This window comes from Coregonus lavaretus, assembly GCF_964263955.1.
Source record: "Coregonus lavaretus genome assembly, chromosome: 14".
NCBI lineage: Eukaryota > Metazoa > Chordata > Actinopteri > Salmoniformes > Salmonidae > Coregonus > Coregonus lavaretus.
Window position 1 is genome coordinate 21,895,792 of NC_140001.1, and position 20,014 is coordinate 21,915,805.

The following is a 20,014-nucleotide window of genomic DNA, read 5'->3' on the forward strand; positions in this document are numbered from 1 at the left end:
ATAAACCATCCATTCATTCCAAAACCAATCATAAATGTTGTTGTGCTGGTGTGGTAGATGTGATTGTTATTATCATGAGGTTGTTCAGCTGTGACATTGTTATTTTTTTTTTTTTACATGTTTTTCTCTTTAAATAATTAGCTATTCAAGAAGGGGAACAAGAAGGATTCCCACTGCCCCGAATCAGAACAAGGACAGACCACTGCTGAAGATAGCATGCGTAAATCCACAGAACAGGACATTTTCTGTTTTAGATATTGATGTATAAAGAAATGCTATTGCAAAATAACCCTACAAAGGTTATAAAGCCTATCAATAGTCATCTCTTATGTAAAATTATTTATATTCTCCAAACCTCAAGCTGTTGGTTCTCATTTATCAGTGTAAGTTATGTTGAGTTGTAACTGAGAATAGATGTTAGCCTACATTACATAATTTCTAAATTAAAGTGCATGTCTCACTCTCTTCTGTAGTGCCCAGCATAGTGCCACATGCTGCCGTGTCTCCACTGCCAGAGGATCTCCCCTCCAGCTCTCAACAGGAGACACCTCACAAACATCCACTTCTCGTTAGGATGTTTTCTGCCTGTTCATGCCCTTCAAACGGTCCTTAAAGACCAAGTAACTTAGACAATTGATTAAACATCATTCATTGCATTAAATTGGCCTTTGTCTTCTTATGCGCTCCTGTTAACAAACCATATTACAAAACTGGTCTTTTTAATGTTAGCAGTGAAAGCAACATTAACTATAGTGGTGTGTATAGCCCTTCTACACAAAGTCTGACTCTCCTGACACTGTGTGGCATGCCCTCCCATCCAGCAGTGATCTGCTGAGTGGCTGTAGGCCTGAATATCTGCCCTCCTTCCCCAATAAATGTTTTCTCTTCTGACATATCTGTCACTGTCAGCAGCCAGCCAGTAGGGGAAAACAGACGGCACTGTTGAGAGTTTTCTTGCCATCTTTTGATTTAACCTATTATACATTAGTAGTTCCCATTATTTCCCAACGGTTATATAACAGGAAAGGTGTTATTAAAAAGTAAACCTACAGTGCATTCGGAAAGTATTCAGACCCCTTGACTTTTTCCTAAAGAAATTACGTTACAGCCTTGTTCTAAAATGGATTAAATTATTTCCCCCCCCTCAATCTACACAAAATACCCCATAATGGCACAGCAGAAACAGGTTTTTAGAAATGTTTGCAAATGTATTAAGAATAAAAAACATACCTTATTTACATAAATATTCAGACCCTTTGCTATGAGACTCGAAATTGAGCTCAGGTGCATCCTGTTTCCATTGATCATCCTTGAGATGTTTCTACAACTTGATTGGAGTCCACCTGTGGTAAATTCATTTGATTGGACATGATTTGGAAAGGCACACACCTGTCTATGTAAGGTCCCACAGTTGACAGTTCATGTCAGAGCAAAAACCAAGCCATGAGGTCGAAGGAATTGTCCGTAGAGCTCCGAGACAGGATTGTGTCGAGGCACAGATCTGGGGGAAGGGTACCAAAAAATGTCTACAGCATTGAAGGTTCCCAAGAACACAGTGGCCTCCATCATTCTTAAATGGAAGTTTGGAACCACCAAGACTCTTCCTAGAGCTGGCCGCCTGGCCAAACTGAGCAATCTGGGGAGAAGGGCCTTGGTCAGGGAGGTGACCAAGAACCCGATGGTCACTCTGAAAGAGCTCTAGAGTTCCTCTGTGGAGATGTGAGAACCTTCCAGAAGGACAACCATCTCTGCAGCACTCCACCAATCAGGCCTTTATGTTAGAGTGGCCAGACGGAAGCCACTCCTCAGTAAAAGGCACATGACAGCCCACTTGGAGTTTGCCAAAAGGCACCTAAAGGACTCTCAGACCATGAGAAACAAGATTCTCTGGTCTGATGAAACCAAGATTGAACTCTTTGGCCTGAATGCTAAGCTTCACGTCTGGAGGAAACCTGGCATCATCCCTGCGGTGAAGCATGGTGGCAGCATCATGCTGCGGGAATTTCTTTCAGCGGCAGTTACTGGGAGACTAGTCAGGATCGAGGGAAAGATGAACGGAGCAAAGTACAGATATCCTTGATGAAAACCTGCTCCAGAGCGCTCAGGACCTCAGACTGGGACCTTCCAACAGGACAACGACCCTAAGCACACAGCCAAGACAATGCAGGAGTGGCTTCGGGACAAGTCTCAATGTCCTTGAGTGGCCCAGCCAGAGACCGGACTTGAACCAGATTGAACATCTCTGGAGACATGAAAATAGCGGTGCAGAGACACTCCCCATCCAACCTGACAGAGCTTGAGAGGATCTGCAGAGAAGAATGAGAGAAACTCCCCAAATAGAGGTGTGCCAAGCTTGTAGCGTCATGCCTTAGAAGACTCGAGACTGTAATCGCTGCCAAAGGTGCTTCAACAAAGTACTGCGTAAAGGGTCTGAATATGTATATAAATGTGATATTTCAGTATTTTCCAGAATGTGGAAAAAGTCAAGGGGTCTGAATACTTTCCGAATGCACTCGTGGTGCATTCGTGGTCAAAAGTTTTGAGAATGACACAAATATTGGTCTTCACAAAGTTTGCTGCTTCAGTGTTATGAGATATTTTTGTCAGATGTTACTATGGTATACTGAAGTATAATAACAAGCATTCCATAAGTGTCAAAGGCTTTTATTGACAATTACATTAAGTTTATGCGAAGAGTCAATATTTGCAGTGTTGACCCTTCTTTTTCAAGACCTCTGCAATCCGCCCTGGCATGCTGTCAATTAACTTCTGGGCCACATCCTGACTGATGGCAGCCCATTCTTGCATAATCAATGCTTGGAGTTTGTCAGAATTTGTGGGTTTTTGTTTGTCCACCCGCCTCTTGAGGATCGACCACAAATTCTCAATGGGATTAAGGTCTGGGGAGTTTCCTGGCCATGCACCCAAAATGTCGATGTTTTGTTCCCCGAGCCACTTAGTTATCACTTTTGCCTTATGGCAAGGTGCTCCATCATGCTGGAAAAGGCATTGTTCGTCACCAAACTGTTCTTGGATGGTTGGGAGAAGTTGCTCTCGGAGGATGTGTTGGTACCATTCTTTATTCATGGCTGTGTTCTTTGGAAAAATTGTGAGTGAGCCCACTCACTTGGCTGAGAAGCAACCCCACACATGAATGGTCTCAGGATGCTTTACTGTTGGCATGACACAGGACTGATGGTAGCGCTCACCTTGTCTTCTCCGGACAAGGTGTTTTCCGGATGCTCCAAACAATCGGAAAGGGGTTTCATCAGAGAAAATGACTTTACCCCAGTCCTCAGCAGTCCAATCCCTGTACCTTTTGCAGAATATCATTCTGTCCCTGATGTTTTTCCTGGAGAGAAGTGGCTTCGTTGCTGCCCTTCTTGACACCAGGCCATCCTCCAAAAGTCTTCGCCTCACTGTGCGTGCAGATGCACTCACACCTGCCTGCTGCCATTCCTGAGCAAGCTCTGCACTGGTGGTGCCCCAATCCCGCAGCTGAATCAACTTTAGGAGACGGTCCTGGCGCTTGCTGGACTTTCTTGGGCGCCCTGATGCCTTCTTCACAACAATTGAACCTCTCTCCTTGAAGTTCTTGATGATCCGATAAATGGTTGATTTAGGAGAAATCTTACTAGTAGCAATATCCTTGCCTGTGAAGCCCTTTTTGTGCAAAGCAATGATGACAGCACGTGTTTCCTTGCAGGTAACCATGGTTAACAGAGGAAGAACAATGATTTCAAGCACCACCCTCCTTTTAAAGCTTCCAGTCTGTTATTCTAACTCAATCAGCATGACAGAGTGATCTCCAGCCTTGTCCTCATCAACACTCTCACCTGTGTTAACGAGAGAATCACTGACATGATGGCAGCTGGTCCTTTTGTGGCAGGGCTGAAATGCAGTGGAAATGTGTTTTGGGGATTAAGTTAATTTTCATGGCAAAGAGGGACTTTGCAATTAATTGCAATTATCTGATCACTCTTCATGACATTCTGGAGTATATGCAAATTGCCATCTTCAAAACTGAGGCAGCAGACTTTGTAAATTAGTATTTGTGTAATTCTCCAAACTTTTGACCACGACTGTATATAACTCATTTAATGAAAATATCAGCTGGTTGCCACTATAGATAGCTAGGTTACTCCGGTGCAGTGGTAATACTGCCTGCCTTGGCAGATAATGTAGGATGCCTGCTTACCCCATCACTTACCCAGGTGCCAGAGACACAGTCACAATAATTTGCTTTCTTCAGATTCATAGCTGGTAATAGAATCTATGAACTACATAGCTCAAACTTACAACAAGATATGATTATAATAATAATAATAATAGGTCATTTAGCAGACGCTCTTATCCAGAGCGACTTACAGGAGCAATTAGGGTTAAGTGCCTTGCTCAAGGGCACATCGACAGATTTTTCACCTAGTGGGCTCGGGGATTAGAACCAGCGACCTTTCGGTTACTGGCACAACGCTCTTAACCACTAAGCTACCTACCTGCCGGCTAAAGTCAGACAAGATAATGACCAGATATTGTGTATAAAAACAAAACACTTTATTACAATTAGGCTGAAAAAATCCAATGAAAACAACTACTTTACAAGTACAAATGTTTTCCTTTTTCATTGTTATTTACAGTTTTTTTCTTCAACATCAATAAAAAATGGCATATTTATGAGAAAACACAAGATACTAAAGTACATGTTTACAGTGTATTTGTTACATAAACATAATTGACTAAAGGAACGTGCATTATTATCCATTAAATGTCTGAAGGTTACAAAAAAACAAAATGTTACATTCAGATTGTATTTCATTTGTGTTTTGAGTGGTCGTTATAACTGTGATACAATCACTATTGGGGCAGTTTTGGACCTGGCAAGCTCCCTCTTATGCAAAAAATTAAGGAGCTAGCTAACTTTTAGGGACACTTCTGTCAATGTTCAATTGGTACACTGAAAAAGGTTATGTGAATGTGTTTCTATGGGTAAAACTGCAATCACTAATGGCTCAGGGCTTTGATGTGTGTGAATAAGTGTTTCACAATGACAATTAGCACGAGAACTGAAGTCCTCTCACCTATATCCTTCTGGTAGGCAATGCACCTGTACTACTGAGATGTAGTCACATTACTATGCATTACTTGATCAAGATACGTTTTTTTTTTTTTACCAGAAGGGTGTTTTCTATATCTATAAACAACTATGAAATTACAGACATCATAAACGGTAAGCATGAGAATAACAACATCAAGGGGGACAGGGACAATGTATGAATACACAAAACATTATTCAAATTGACATTCCCCAAATTAGCTATGCACCAGCCCATAGGCCCAAGCCACAGGATATCTATGGAGTAACATTAATATAGTCATCAATTTAAAAAGTCATGAATATTATTTTTCGGCTTTTCTGATCTTATATTAGATGTTGGTGCAGGGGGGAGGTTGCCTCCAAGGGAGACCTTCTGAAACAGTGGCGAGGGAAACGGCCGACAGTTGCAGAACTGTGTTGTAGCTAGAAGATGACACTCTTAAAAGACATGTCATTCCTTTACATGGAACAGTTCCTTAAACCAGGTTAGATTCAACACAGCCACCTCAGACTGGACTCCACCACTGCTTCATAACACTGCTCCTCAGAGTCACTGAGTGCATTTACACTGATGAGATGTCCTGCTTGGCCTAGCTGAGAGGGGAGCTCTAACTATTCCTGTGGGCTCCTAGCTGCTGCCCCCGCTGGGCTTGGCCTGGGTCTTGCCCCTCATGGCCCCGCCGCGAGCCTGGCCCTTGGCTGGCTGCTGCTGTACTGGGGACTCGGCTGCAGTGGAAACTGGGGCCTGTTGGGCCGGGCTGTGAGGAGGGGGGGTCTGTATCTGAGGCGAGGCGGCTGCAGTCACCACCTGCTGCTGGAGGAGCTTCTGCTGAACCACCTGGGCTGTGGCTGTGCCTGCTGGAATCATCTGGACCTGGGGCTGGGCTGAGGATGTAGCCTGGGTCAGGGCCACAGACTGGGGCTGGATCTGTTACGAGACAGGAAGAGGGTCACATTAGATCAGACAGACGACAACATGTTGTGGCGAAATCCTGCACGAAGCCTTCACTGTGTGCTGCCACATTTAAGAGCGCATCAGCAGTCAGGAAAGAGGAAATAAAGATAGCTCTTCCAGCTCTCTGTGGAGAGCTCTCGGTTGGCGCAGCAGTTTGACAGTGTGTGCAACTCTGCAGAAGTCTTGTTTATTTTCAGCGTGCTTAGTTGTAAAGTGTTTTAATTCGATCGCCGGTGTTACCGCTCTAGGTCGTGGTTGTAATCTTTTGGGACCATCCCTGTCCAGGCGCCACTTCCGTAGCGGCATAAAAAAAAAATATATATATATATATATATCTTATTATTAGTCGCTTTTTTTGTATTTTTAAAAATATATATTTTTTATTATTAGTCTCTTCGGCTGATGTGTGTGTGTGTCTGGTAGTGGTACTCTTTCTATCCTACTATTTTCCTTTCGGCAGGGTTAATACCTGCCTGGCGCCTCAACAACATCTTTATCGTTACCCCTCTCTAACAGTACCGCTACAATGTTACCAGACTATGCTGCCCTCTTGGTACCTCTATTCACTGTCATAACATTTCACAGCAGTTTATGGGAAATTACCTAAATGTCACAACGCACAAAATATTTGTGCAATTTAACCAAGCTGACTTGTATTCAAGTCATGAAGAAGTGAATAGTCATGAAAGGTTAAGACACACAGGAAGCAGAACCGGTCATCTCTCATTCCATACGCCTCAAAGATCCTGTATGATACTGCCCTTCTGTGGGGGGTAGTGCTCTTACCTGCTGTGGAGATGATACAATCTGCTGGATGTTGGCCACAGTGGATTGCCCCTGCACTATCTGGGGGAGCTTAGCCACCTAATATACAAGGGAAAGCAGTTAGCATTCCTCACACCTCTGGATAATAGCTCTATACATTTATGACCCAGTGCCTAAAGGCCAGTGGGTTGGAGTATATGAGTAGGAAGATCTGAGTGTCTACCTGGATTTGCTGGGCCCCAGTGGGTTTCCCAGCCTGGGCAATGGAGGTAGTGAAGAACTGGGTCTTGATGCTAGGCTGTAGCTGGGTGGTGGTGGCATAGGTGACCTTCTGCTGCTGGGTAGCCGGCACTGTCATCTGCTGGGTACCCAGCTGAGGGAGAGGACACAGAGCAGAACTAGGCTCACAACAAGATTCTTCTGACAAGAATTTATGGCATGCATTTTTTTCATAATCAGATATCCAACTATGGATAGACTGGGTTGCAGTTTCAAGAGCACCACTTTCTGTTAAGATTTGAAATGCACCTCTGACCAGCCCATACCCTTACGGTAACAACAAGAGAACACCAGCTCTTGACTGAAGTTTACATACTTGGTTTGCTCAAGGGCACATCGACAGATTTTTCACCTAGTCGGCTCGGGGATTAGAACCAGCGACCTTTCGGTTACTGGCACTACGCTCTTAACCACTAAGCTACCTGCCGCCCCAGTTAGGATCAACATTTTAAGAATGTGAAATGTCAGAATAATAGTAGAGAGAATGATTTATTTCAGCTTTTATTTCTTTCATCACATTCCCAGTGGGTCAGAAGTTTACATACACTCAATTAGTATTTGGTAGCATTGCCTTTAAATTGTTTAACTTGGGTCAAACGTTTCGGGTAGCCTTCCACAAGCTTCCCACAATAAGTTGGGTGAATTTTGGCCCATTCCTCCTGACAGAGCTGGTGTAACTGAGTCAGGTTTTTAGGCCTCCTTGCTCGCACACGCCTTTTCAGTTCTGCCCACAAATGTTCTATAAGATTGAGGTCAGGGCTTTGTGATGGCCACCCCAATACCTTGACTTTGTTGTCCTTAAGCCATTTTGCCACAACTTTGGAAGTATGCTTGGGGTCATTGTCCATTTGGAAGACCCATTTGCGACCAAGCTTTAACTTCCTGACTGATGTCTTGAAATGTTGCTTCGATATATCCACATAATTTTCCTTCCTCATGATGCCATCTATTTTGTGGTGCTGCCACCCACATGCTTCACGGTTGGGATGGTGTTCTTCGGCTTGCAAGCAACCTCCTTTTTCCTCCAAACATAACAATGGTCATTATGGCCAAACAGTTCTATTTTTGTTTCATCAGACCAGAAGAAATTTGTGGAGTGGTTGAAAAACTAGTTTTAATGACTCCAACCTTTATCTTGGCCAGGTCGCAGTTGTAAATGAGAACTTCTTCTCAACTGGCTTACCTGGTTAAATAAAGGTGAAATAAAAATAAAGTAAAAACCTAAGTGTATGTAAACTTCCGACTTCAACTGTATGTGTGTGGTTGTGTAGACTGTGGTGGTTCTGTTTGCCCCCAGAGCCCTACCTTCTGCTGCATAGAGGCTTGTCCTGGCTGTGGCTGCACTGCTTTCTGCTGGACTGCTGCTGCCTGCACAGCTGCCTGCTGCTTCTTCATCTGGAGCAGCTGCTGCACCTGCATCTGGGGGAACGGGGGCGTCAACACTGGCCCACCTACAGGAGAGGAAGCAAGACAGATAGACAGGCCAGAGACATTGTGACTCAGGGACAGGACAACCTCAGGACATGTAACCCAACAGAGGGAGTGTGAGGGTATGTGTGTGTGTGTTATCATTGGTAGAGAATGTATGTTTGTGCTAAGAGGAGCAGATTATGAATGTTTCAGTCTAATTAGTTGATGAGAATAGGAGGGTTTTCCCACCTGTTTTCTGGGCCTGACCAATGGCTACACTGATGCCAGCCACAGTGACGGGCAGGGTGGTGACGCCAGTGGAGGAGACCACGGCGGGCACAGAGACCACGGGGGGCTTGGTGAGGGTCACCTGGGCCGTCTGCCCTGGCTGGGCCTGGATCTGACCCTGGGTGGGCAGCCGTGTCTGGGCACAGGCAAAGACAGAAACTGTTATAAACACTTTCAATGGATCATTAATTAAGCTCAAACCGGGTTACCTCTAGTAAATCATTCTTCAAAATGGACACATCTCAGCAGTGGCCTTTACCAGTCTGAAAATAGTCAAGATCAGCACAACACAGTGGTGCCTAATTCCCTAGGCTGGGCTACATACTATAGAAAAAAAACAAGAGCAGGTGATAAAGTTGGTCCTTACCAGTCTGGCCACCTGCAGGTTGGCTACGGTGGTGCCAGCCAGCACGGCTCCGGCTCTGGGACCAGCAGCTATAGCGGCCAGCTGGGGGTTGGCCAGGGCTGCCTGGGGGTTGGCTGGCTGCACCTGGACAGGCTGCTGGCCTGCTCCTGCCTGCTGCTGGGCCATCTGCAGCTTCTGCTTGTGCATCTTCAGCAGCTCCTACAGCCAGGGAGAGAGATAAAGGGTCAGATCACTGAATGTCTGTACTGATTTACCGTTGGAGGAGGGCTGGCTGAAATGCATGGTTTCTATATTTTTACTTTACAAGACCAAACGGCTAACTTAGTATTAGCCACAGATAGTGTGAGTAGTGGGTGAGCATCAGAATAAGCTAATTCTAGGAGGCCATGCAGTGAATGAAGGGCTTCTCTGTAGAGTACAGTACCTGGGGTTTTCCCACAGCCTTGATGCCTTGTGGAGAGGCAGCCTGTTGTTGTTGCTGCTGGAGCTGCTGCTGGCGGAGCATGTGGAGGTGGGCCTGGGTGATGGGCTTCCCCTGGGGCAGCTGCATGCCTGTGGCTGGGGACAGAGAGCGAGAGAGGAGTCAGATCATAAAACCAGTGGACAGGGCACTTCATTAACTAAGTAGTATGTTTTTATGTTCTTTGTTGAATGCGTTCAGTGTAGAAACAACCAACATGTTATGTTATGTTATTTGATGGGTTACTGTAAAGCACGTAAATGATAAATGTTGCTGTCAAAAGCGCTATATAAAATCCATTTGATTGACTGTGTGTTCAGTGTGAACAATGTGTGCAGTACCTGGTGTGACCAGGGAGCGGGTCTGGGACTGCACTGGGGTCAGAGTGGTGGACACCACTGCAGAGGCAGTCACCGGGGTAACGGCCCTGACACCCTGACCCGTAGCTATGGCAACCACCTCCCCAGGCGAGGCAGCAGCAGGTACGGCTCTCTGCTGGGAATGGACCACCTGGGCTCCTGCTGCACCGGCAGGCTGGAGGAGGGACAAGAGCACAGGGCCTCATGTTAACTCAACCAGACCAACACCTCCTAGGACCATTCACTCTGTCAGCAAGACTACTGAATACTATACTCTCAAACAATGATCATCGTGTGTTATAATACAAAAACTGGGAAAGATTCCCTAGGAGTTGAGTGAAGTAATGGCAGAGGTAATAAATAGAGTGACTTACAGACAGGGTTCCTGGTATGACTTGACCTGGTGATGCCAGCCGTTTGTTGGCCTGGAACGGACTTGGAGGAACTCCAGCCACTGTGTTCACAATCAGGTTCCCCCCTACGGTGGCTGAAAGGATTTTAGAAATTACTATTGGATTACAGACTAAATGTTTTGTAATGATCAATGTGTGTGCCATGAAAACCCACCAGCTTGAATGGTTGTTCCCACAGCAGCATTCTTTATGGCTCCAGGCTGAAAAACACAACATTCTTTAAAAATACATACATTTCAAAATTATGCTATTTTACTCATTAGACAGCTGTTTTTTTTTACCACAAAGAACAACTTGGTTTGACATTGAAAATTCCCCATTCTCACCAGGACAGCGGTGTTGGGTACAGCCATTGCTCCAGCCGCTGCAGGGGCCTGGAGGACCCCCGGGGCCTGGGCTTGGCCTGCAGCGGGAGCCCCAGCCTGGGGTTGGGCAGCACCGGCCACGGCCTGGGGGGCTCCAGCCTGCTGCGCTAGCTGCTGAGCCCTCTGCTGCTCCGCTAGGGCCTGACAGGACACACACAGACAAATAAGCATGTTGAAGATCAGAGTGCATACCACCATGACAACATACCTGACTTTCACACTGCAAACTTAGCCATTAATCCAAATCTAGAGAGAACATACAGTAAACAGTACACACCTTCTTCTCCTTGGCAATCCTCTCAGCACGTTGTGATGCCACCTGAATGGGAGGGAGGGGCTTGTCGTAGCTGATCCCACTTTCTGCCAGGACGGAGGCATGTTTTGGGTTCTTCTGGAATGGGTTCATCCCCAGACTGAAAAAGAAGCAAACATTTAATTATTTTAGAATTGCACAGTGAGCATGTTAATCATGAGGCTGATGACACAACATGCATTATTTCAAGGTACAGAGGAAAGATCTTGAGTGCTTACAGTGGTTTGATGGGGGGACTCCTCTTGCTGGCGATGATCTTCATGAGCTCAAAGCGGCTGTTGTAAAGCTGGATGTGTGTAGCGTTGTCATCCTGGGTGTAAATCTGACAGGTCCGCAGTGGCCGGCTGTTCTTAGACTGGTGGAGGAAAAAGGAGGGATCCTGGTCAATCAAGAGGGCTCTGTGCATCAAACATTACGACCGTTGTAAACGACAAGAGTAGGTCAATGTACCTTGTATATGCTCTTGGTTTTCTTCTTAGGGTTCGCCTCATACACCAACTACAATGAATAACAAAACCAGTATGGTTTAATTATCTGAATGCTCAAACAACATGATGTCTTGGTGCCACTCACACTTTAGTAACTGTCGTCATGTCTGCTCACCTTGCCCTCCTCCCGGGGGATGATGACGTTCTCGTAGCGGTTGCGACACTGCTTGGGCGAGCGGTAGATGCGGCTGCAGGAGTTGACCACGTCGCTGACCAGGTCCCAGTTGGGGGTGTGGGCCGGAGACACGATGGTTAGATTCAGAGGGAGCTCCAGGAGCTGCTTCATAGCCTGCCACGCACAGAGAGAGAGGGGACACTTACATCACTAACAGAATATATCATTCATTACAAATAGCTTAGATTCTAAGTATACTTTAGTTCACCTCATCTGAGAGTATCTAGCAAACGTACAGTATGACAGACTTTTCATTAGACCAACCACAGTATTGGGTAAAACAAGCCATCCCAGTAGCAGCCTGCCCAGTACCTGTAGAAGGGCCCAGTCTTCACTGATGAGCCACTCTGGGTTGTCCTGTCCGGCCTCCATGGCAGGTTTGACCAGCGAGGGCAGAGGCTTGGCAAAGGGTGCCTGCTGCTTCAGGGAGAAGTTCTTCTTTTGGTCTTTGCCCTCTCGGCGGACCTTGAGCATGCTGGCCTTCTCAAAGAGGGAGCGAGGAGGAATCACCGTCTCCCCATGACCCTTCTTCTTCTTCCTGCCTGCTGCTGGGCAGAAAACACAGGACAGAGATCACAAGTGCATCACTACACACACACACACACACAATGTACTATACTGTAATGTTTGTTACCAGAATACAAAGCCTTACCTGAGGGGTCCATCTTGAGTCTCTTGTGCTCCTTGCGGATGTAGACCGGAGGCAGTTTGGACTCAGGCATGGGAGCAGAGTCGTACATCAGACAGATGACAGAGTCGATATAGATGTCGTTGTCATCCTGCGGTGGGGTAGGTGGAGTCCACAGCTGCAACCAGAACCATAGGTTAACACAGCTGACAGGCTCATGGATAATAAGAGGGTACATTATGATATACCTCAGGACAAGCAGATACGGTCATGTAGATATTATGTGACCGACTTACCGGCATGATTTCCGTTTGGCCATCTTCTCCATCAAACACATACTCCTGTTGAAACAGAGACTTTAGCTCCCATTACCACTGATTTACAACGGAAATATACTACAGGCTCTGTTCTCTTATTTGAATACTGTGAACACCATGGGCGTATTCATTACCGAAACCATTTACCGTTTAAGAAGTAAACAGAGCAAAACAAGAGTTTGTATTGGACAAATTCAGTTAGGTCCCTCCCCGTTTCATTCGCTTCCGAATAAAAAACATTTTGCAACATAATAGGCGTAATGAATAAACTCCTGATGAGAGAGTGAAAGCCTACCATGTTGTAAGCATCCTCTCTGGTGTACGTGAACAGGTCCTCCTCTTCCTCAATGATAATCCTCTCCTCGTCTTCAGCCTTCAGTTTCTGGAGGTGCTGCATCTCCCAGCCTCTCTTCGCACACAACAGTCGCTCCTGAAATTCACATTAAGTATTATTAAAGTTATAAAACATTTGTAATTGTGGCCTTGTGCTACTTTTAGAATGCAATGTCTTACAAGCTAGTAGTACCTCTGGATATCTGAGAGGAGCGTTTGAGTCTTACCTTAGCAACAAGTTCGTCTTCACTGACATGAAGATACTCCAGGTATTGCAGGGCATATTTTTCTATTGGTGTTAGCTAATGGAGGAAATTATGAAGACAATCCAGTATTAGTTGAAACAGATGTGCTAGTTCCCTGGTATGTAGTCTACAATATACTGGAAGAAGGCACTTCATGACCGTTTATCACCTGGTCCATTACAGCGTTAAGCTCCTCCAGCTGAGAGGGCTCCTCTTTGACCTGCAGCTCCTTCTCCAGGTCCTCCTCCTGACCCTCTTGGCTCTCCTCCTCCTGCTGCTCTGGTGGCGGGGCGCCCAGGCTGATGCTGTGGAGGGCCTGGATGTAGGGCCTAGCCACGCGGGGAGAGATGGCCTCAGAGGGAGACGGCTCCTGGTGCAGAACCACAAACTCCTCAACCTTCTCCCCCGAGCCGGCCTCCACCTCAAAGAGGTCCTGGATGGTCCGCTGGACACACAGACACAGCGTATTTAATAACCAAATATAGTATGATTTTCAGTCAGAGCAGGGGTCTGGTTGGTGTGAGGGTAAAGGATCTTACCTGTGTGAGGAATGCCAATGTGTAGTTAGTCCCCTGTGCAGCCACCTCTCGGATCAGATCCTTGGTGCCGTTCTTTAGCAGCTTCTCTTCAATGGAGTTCCCGCTCTCCAGTCTGGGATATAAAGACACCGAGTTACCAACCTCACACTGACTTACATTTCAGCAGCAACAACAGTATGCGTTTCTTCATATCCTGATATGGTACAGTGAGGGAAAAAAGTATTTGATCCCCTGCTGATTTTGTACGTTTGCCCACTGACAAAGACATGATCAGTCTATAATTTTAATGGTAGGTTTATTTGAACAGTGAGAGACAGAATAACAACAAAAACATCCAGAAAAATGCATGTCAAAAATGTTATAAATTGATTTGCATTTTAATGAGGGAAATAAGTATTTGACACCTCTGCAAAACATGACTTAGTACTTGGTGGCAAAACCCTTGTTGGCAATCACAGAGGTCAGACGTTTCTTGTAGTTGGCCACCAGGTTTGCACACATCTCAGGAGGGATTTTGTTCCACTCCTCTTTGCAGATCTTCTCCAAGTCATTAAGGTTTCGAGGCTGACGTTTGGCAACTCAAACCTTCAGCTCCCTCCACAGATGTTCTATGGGATTAAGGTCTGGAGACTGGCTAGGCCACTCCAGTACCTTAATGTGCTTCTTCTTGAGCCACTCCTTTGTTGCCTTGGCCGTGTGTTTTGGGTCATTGTCATGCTGGAATACCCATCCACGACCCATTTTCAATGCCCTGGCTGAGGGAAGGAGGTTCTCACCCAAGATTTGACGGTACATGGCCCCGTCAATCGTCCCTTTCATGCGGTGAAATTGTCCTATCCGGGGCGGCAGGTAGCTTAGTGGTTAAGAGCGTTGTGCCAGTAACCGAAAGGTCACTGGTTCTAATCCCCGAGCCGACTAGGTGAAAAATCTGTCGATGTGCCCTTGAGCAAGGCACTTAACCCTAATTGCTCCCGTAAGTCGCTCTGGATAAGAGCGTCTGCTAAATGGCCAAAAAAAAAATCCTGCCCCCTTAGCAGAAAAACACCCCCAAAGCACAATGTTTCCACCTCCATGTTTGACAGTGGGGATGGTGTTCTTGGGGTCATAGGCAGCATTCCTCCTCCTCCAAACACGGCGAGTTGAGTTGATGGCAACGAGCTCCATTTTGGTCACATCTGACCACAACACTTTCACCCAGTTCTCCTCTGAATCATTCAGATGTTCATTGGCAAACTTCAGACGGGCCTGTATATGCGCTTTCTTGAGCAGGGGGACCTTGCGGGCGCTGCGGGATTTCAGTCCTTCACGGCGTAGTGTGTCACCAATTGTTTTCTTGGTGACTATGGTCCCAGCTGCCTTGAGATCATTGACAAGATCCTCCTGTGTAGTTCTGGGCTGATTCCTCACCGTTCTCATGATCATTGCAACTGCACGAGGTGAGATCTTGCATGGAGCCCCAGGCCGAGGGAGATTGACAGTTATTTTGTGTTTCTTCCATTTGAGAATAATCGCACCAACTGTTGTCACCTTCTCACCAAGCTGCTTGGCGATGGTCTTGTAGCCTGTTCCAGCATTGTGTAGGTCTACAATCTTGTCCCTGACATCATTGGAGAGCTCTTTGGTCTTGGCCATGGTGGAGAGTTTGGAATCTGATTGATTGATTGCTTCAGTGGGCAAATGTACAAAATCAGCAGGGGATCAAATACTTTTTTCCCTCACTGTATGTAGAGTTACGGCACAACATGTATTTTTCCTGTGTTTTACCTGTAGATGTGGATGTCCTTGGATCGTGCGATCTTGTCGCACCACTCCTGGGTGCGGGCATCCATGCTGGGGTTGAGGTCCGTGTCGTAGAATATGATGGTATCTGCGTCGAACACTGTCCCCACGGCCGAGCAGCAACGGTTGGTCAGGATGCTGCAGAACACCTGTCTGTTCCTGTTGAAGGTCTTCATATGTTCCTGATGGGAGGGAGGGGAATATCATGAGAAACATAGACACAGATTAGTCCCAAGGAGAGGGCTTTAGAGTTGTATATCTTATCCCACTCAATCAATTGGTATACATTTTTTAACGTATTTTTCCACATAGACACATCCTATGTGTTTTAATCAAATCAACCATATGCACTGAGCTTGTCTGGTGGTTTAAGCACACTGTTTGATCAAATAGCCTAATTAAGACACACAAATGACTAGAGGGTGTCCAACCGCAATTGATTTGATTGAACATTTTTTTATTTAACCTTTAGTTATACAGGTTTTTCTCATTGAGATAAAATCTATTTTTCAAGAGAGACCTGGTCCAACAGCAGCAGGGGGAACAACGTTTCAGACAAAACTACTTACATACACTAACACAACATTGAACAAAACTATAGACACATACAGTACAACAATTACATATTATGAAAAGAAACACGAATGTCATAACTAAAAAACAGCTGTCCTAAAAGACAATTACACTGATATTTACATTGACCAAGTGTTTGAACTTCACCAACATGACTAGATCATCACATTTTAAAATGTTCAGGAGAGAATTCCAGGACCTGTTCTAATTCTTGGTACTGTTAAAAGCAAAATGAGAATGGCACCGTAATTGATATTTATTTACTGACCTGATTAAAAAAGAACATAGATAAAGTGGCATTTTACCCAGTATGGCCTTATAAATCAGTGTATACCATTGTTTAAGCCTACGCAAGGTCAATGACGACCAGCCAACGGCGCTGTAGAGATCACGTGTTAGACGTTATTGATTGGTAATGAACCTGAGGGCTGCATGATATACTGAATCATGTGCTCTCAGGGAAGTGGTTGAGGCCTGCATATACACTACCGTTCAAAAGTTGAGTCACTTAGAACTGTCCTTGTTTTCGAAAGAAAAGCAATTTTTTTGTCCATTAAAATAACATCAAATTGATCAGAAATACAGTGTAGACATTGTTAATGTTGGAAATGGCTATTGTAGTTGGAAATGGCAGATATTTTATGGAATATCTACTTAGGCGTACAGAGGCCCATTATCAGCAACAATCAGTCCTGTGTTCTAATGGCACGTTGTGTTTGCTAATCGAAGTTGATCATTTTAAAAGGCTAATTGATCATTAGAAAACCCTTTTGCAATTATGTTAGCAGAGCTGAAAACTGTTGTGCTGATTAAAGAAGCAATAAAACTGGCCTTCTTGAGACTAGTTGAGTATCTGGAGCATCAGCAATTGTGGGTTCAATTACAGGCTCAAAATGGCAAGAAACAAATAACTTTCTTCTGAAACTCGTCAGTCTATTCTTGTTCTGAGAAATGAAGGCTATTCTATGCGAGAAATTGCCAAGAAACTGAAGATCTCGTACAACGCTGTGTACTACTCCCTTCACAGAACAGCGCAAACTGGCTCTAACCAGAATAGAAAGAGGAGCGGGAGGCCTCAGTGCACATCTGAGCAAGAGGACAAATACATTAGAGTGTCTAGTTTGAGAAACAGACGTCTCACAGGTCCTCAACTGGCAGCTTCATTAAATAGCACCCGCAAAACACCAGTCTCAACGTCAACAGTGAAGAGGCAACTCCGGGATGCTGCAGAGTTGCAAAGAAAAAGCCATATCTCAGACTGGCCAATAAAAAGAAAAGATTCAGATGGGCAGACTGAGATATGGCTTTTTTACTCAACTAGTCTCAAGAAGGCCAGTTTTATTAATCAGCAAAACAGTTTTCAGCTGTGCTAACATAATTGCAAAAGGGTTTTCTAATGATCAATTAGCCTTTTCAAATGATACATTTGGATTAGCAAACACAACGTGCCATTGGAACACAGGACTGATGGTTGCTGATAATGGGCCTCTGTACGCCTATGTAGATATTCCATTAAAAATCAGCCGTTTCCAGCTACAATAGCCATTTACAACATGAACAATGTCTACACTGTATTTCTGATCAATTTGATGTTACTTTAATGGACAAAAAAAATGCTTTTCTTCTCGAAAACAAGGACATTTCTAAGTGACCCCAAACTTTTGAATGGTAGTATATATATATATATATATATATATATAGGCTACTGTTCGACTAAAGAAATCTCAGTCGACCAACAGCCTATGGACCAAACAATCGACCAGTTGACTAAATGGGGTCAACCCTAAACCAAACACTTCCGGTATAGTTCACTCAGCTCACCGACAAGAGAGAGGGAAGGAGAATTAAACAAGAGGTCAGTTAGAAAAGAGACAGACACATCTGATTGGACAGACAGAAAATGAAATAGCAAGTGTAGCAGAAGAGTAAAAAGTACAGCAACAAAAAAGCCAGAAAGCCCCATAGGTTCTCTAGAGCTGCAACTGTGTGCTTCTTTAAGGCCCTAGTAGAACCAACATCCAGTAGGAAGTGAAGTGAGCGTAGTACTCTGTCCCCTTATAGTGCCAGAACACTGCACTGGATCAAGAGGTTCCGGTTTAAGATAGGGTGAAACGGAAAGAGAGGCAGGGCTGTCACTGAGTGAGAACTACAATTAACCCTAGTAATGCAACACTGATAGAAGTCTGTGTGTCAACTCACTATAACACAGGCACCAAACAGGTGCAGTTGATGACTATTTCCTTGGTACAAAGGGGTTTTACCTGGCGTTCCTCTGTGATCAGGCTCTCGTCAACACGGATGTATGTGAGCTGCCGGTGGTCCAGGAAGGCCTCCAGGATGTCCAGCATCTTCACCATCTGTGTGAAGATGAGGACGCGGCGATTTTCTGACCTCAGTTTCTGGAGCAGAATGGCCAGGGCCTCAAGTTTACCTTCGGAGCAAAAAATTATGTTAATTTTACTGTAATTCGAACGAAGTGTGCAGACCAAGCAGACAATGGACTACCTATGTTTAGCAAGGCTTATAGGAAAGCCTTAAGCCCTGGCACAGCTAAATATATAATCTTCTGCTGAGCTCACCCGAGTCCATCTGCATGAGCTGCAGGTCAGGGAACTGGAGCAGGTGTCCAGAGGCCAGGCTGTGGATCTCTGTGCTGTGGGGGGTGGCGGCCTCCTGGAGCCTGCGACTGATCGACTTCTGCTCCAGGCTGTAGGGAGCTGGGGGATTGGCTGCATACAGGTAAGGGGGACGAGCTACTGCGGCAGGGACAACACATGATAACCTACAGAGAGAGGAGAGTTTTTCAATGACTAAGAAATACAAAAGTCTATATGAACTCAAGTCGGCTTTAACTCAATTCACTGTATGCAAACGTAACTGATTTTGAACCAGTGTAATTATGTCCGTCATGATATTAAAAGTTTAATCCGACAGTGATGTGAGGTGATTGACCACCACAGGTAGTTGGGCACCTGCTGACTAGGCTGCTGCTGGCGTCCTGGCGGTGTGTGGAGGAGAGCAGAGCAGACTGGAGGTGTGTGGTGGTGGCCACAGGAGTCCTCTGGGCCCTGAGGCAGCTGTCCCTGCCCACCCACCTCCAGCCCCCGGGGCTCAGGGCAGAGTGAGGAGCCCCTGGGGTCACAGAGCAGGCCTGGAGCAGGTCAGCCCCGTACAGCACACTGCGGTCACAACGCCTCTCGTTGGCACTGAACAGGCGGCTCAGACGCTCCTTCAGCTGACGACTCCTCTCCTCTGACGTCACCTATACACGACACAGAGAACAATGGCATCATATTCACATTTCATCCCTTCAATGAGAATATATGGGTTAGGGGGCTATAGAAATATAGGTATGTTTTCATTTCATGTAATTCTGTGTTCTACCAGTGCCTGTTCTACCCACCTGAGAGGCAATAGGAGCAGCAGGAGCAGGCTGGGAGCTCACCCCCAAGGCATTTGGTGTCACCCCTGAAGCTTCAAAGTAAAAGGGAGAAAGACTAAGACCATTACAACAAAATCACTTTGTTAGAAAGGTTACTATAGAGTAATATTTGACTGTGTACACAGTGTAAGCCATGACAGCAGAGACATAGAGTGTCTCTCAAAATGCATACTACCGTGCTCGGAGCACGCAAATTGTAGCATGGGAGGGTCAGAGTATGAGTCCAAATCAAAGTATGTGAAACAAAGCAAGGAGAGCACTCCGTTTGTACATATTTTGAAACATGCATCGATTCAAGCTTCAACGGAAGGTATGCAAAGAAATATGACGCAACCATGTAAAAAATGACGCACAATTTCCACTTTATACTTTAAAATTTCGCTCTGTGATAAGAGTCACTGACTCAAAGCCACAAGAGGGTAGAAC

General features: G+C 45.4%; 1 protein-coding gene across 1 annotated transcript in view; it reads right to left on the reverse strand.

The window, feature by feature from the left end:
- Nucleotides 1–4,534: 4,534 nt before the first annotated feature.
- Nucleotides 4,535–20,014, reverse strand: part of ep400 (E1A binding protein p400) — a 34,042-nt gene continuing 18,562 nt past the window's right edge. Inside the window, exons 25-51 of the mRNA XM_084177050.1 lie at nucleotides 19,550–19,620; nucleotides 19,119–19,408; nucleotides 18,726–18,928; nucleotides 18,408–18,577; nucleotides 15,559–15,755; nucleotides 13,795–13,906; nucleotides 13,425–13,700; nucleotides 13,238–13,312; nucleotides 12,973–13,107; nucleotides 12,657–12,701; nucleotides 12,385–12,538; nucleotides 12,045–12,280; nucleotides 11,673–11,846; nucleotides 11,520–11,567; nucleotides 11,288–11,424; nucleotides 11,034–11,169; nucleotides 10,718–10,897; nucleotides 10,546–10,591; nucleotides 10,353–10,465; nucleotides 9,961–10,153; nucleotides 9,584–9,717; nucleotides 9,160–9,357; nucleotides 8,754–8,928; nucleotides 8,400–8,545; nucleotides 7,039–7,188; nucleotides 6,837–6,914; nucleotides 4,535–6,023 (exon numbers count right to left, since the gene is read on the reverse strand). Coding sequence (XP_084033176.1) covers nucleotides 5,724–6,023; nucleotides 6,837–6,914; nucleotides 7,039–7,188; nucleotides 8,400–8,545; nucleotides 8,754–8,928; nucleotides 9,160–9,357; nucleotides 9,584–9,717; nucleotides 9,961–10,153; nucleotides 10,353–10,465; nucleotides 10,546–10,591; nucleotides 10,718–10,897; nucleotides 11,034–11,169; nucleotides 11,288–11,424; nucleotides 11,520–11,567; nucleotides 11,673–11,846; nucleotides 12,045–12,280; nucleotides 12,385–12,538; nucleotides 12,657–12,701; nucleotides 12,973–13,107; nucleotides 13,238–13,312; nucleotides 13,425–13,700; nucleotides 13,795–13,906; nucleotides 15,559–15,755; nucleotides 18,408–18,577; nucleotides 18,726–18,928; nucleotides 19,119–19,408; nucleotides 19,550–19,620 — 4,172 coding nt within the window. The 3' untranslated portion in view covers nucleotides 4,535–5,723. The remainder of the gene's footprint in view (nucleotides 6,024–6,836; nucleotides 6,915–7,038; nucleotides 7,189–8,399; nucleotides 8,546–8,753; nucleotides 8,929–9,159; nucleotides 9,358–9,583; nucleotides 9,718–9,960; nucleotides 10,154–10,352; nucleotides 10,466–10,545; nucleotides 10,592–10,717; nucleotides 10,898–11,033; nucleotides 11,170–11,287; nucleotides 11,425–11,519; nucleotides 11,568–11,672; nucleotides 11,847–12,044; nucleotides 12,281–12,384; nucleotides 12,539–12,656; nucleotides 12,702–12,972; nucleotides 13,108–13,237; nucleotides 13,313–13,424; nucleotides 13,701–13,794; nucleotides 13,907–15,558; nucleotides 15,756–18,407; nucleotides 18,578–18,725; nucleotides 18,929–19,118; nucleotides 19,409–19,549; nucleotides 19,621–20,014) is intronic.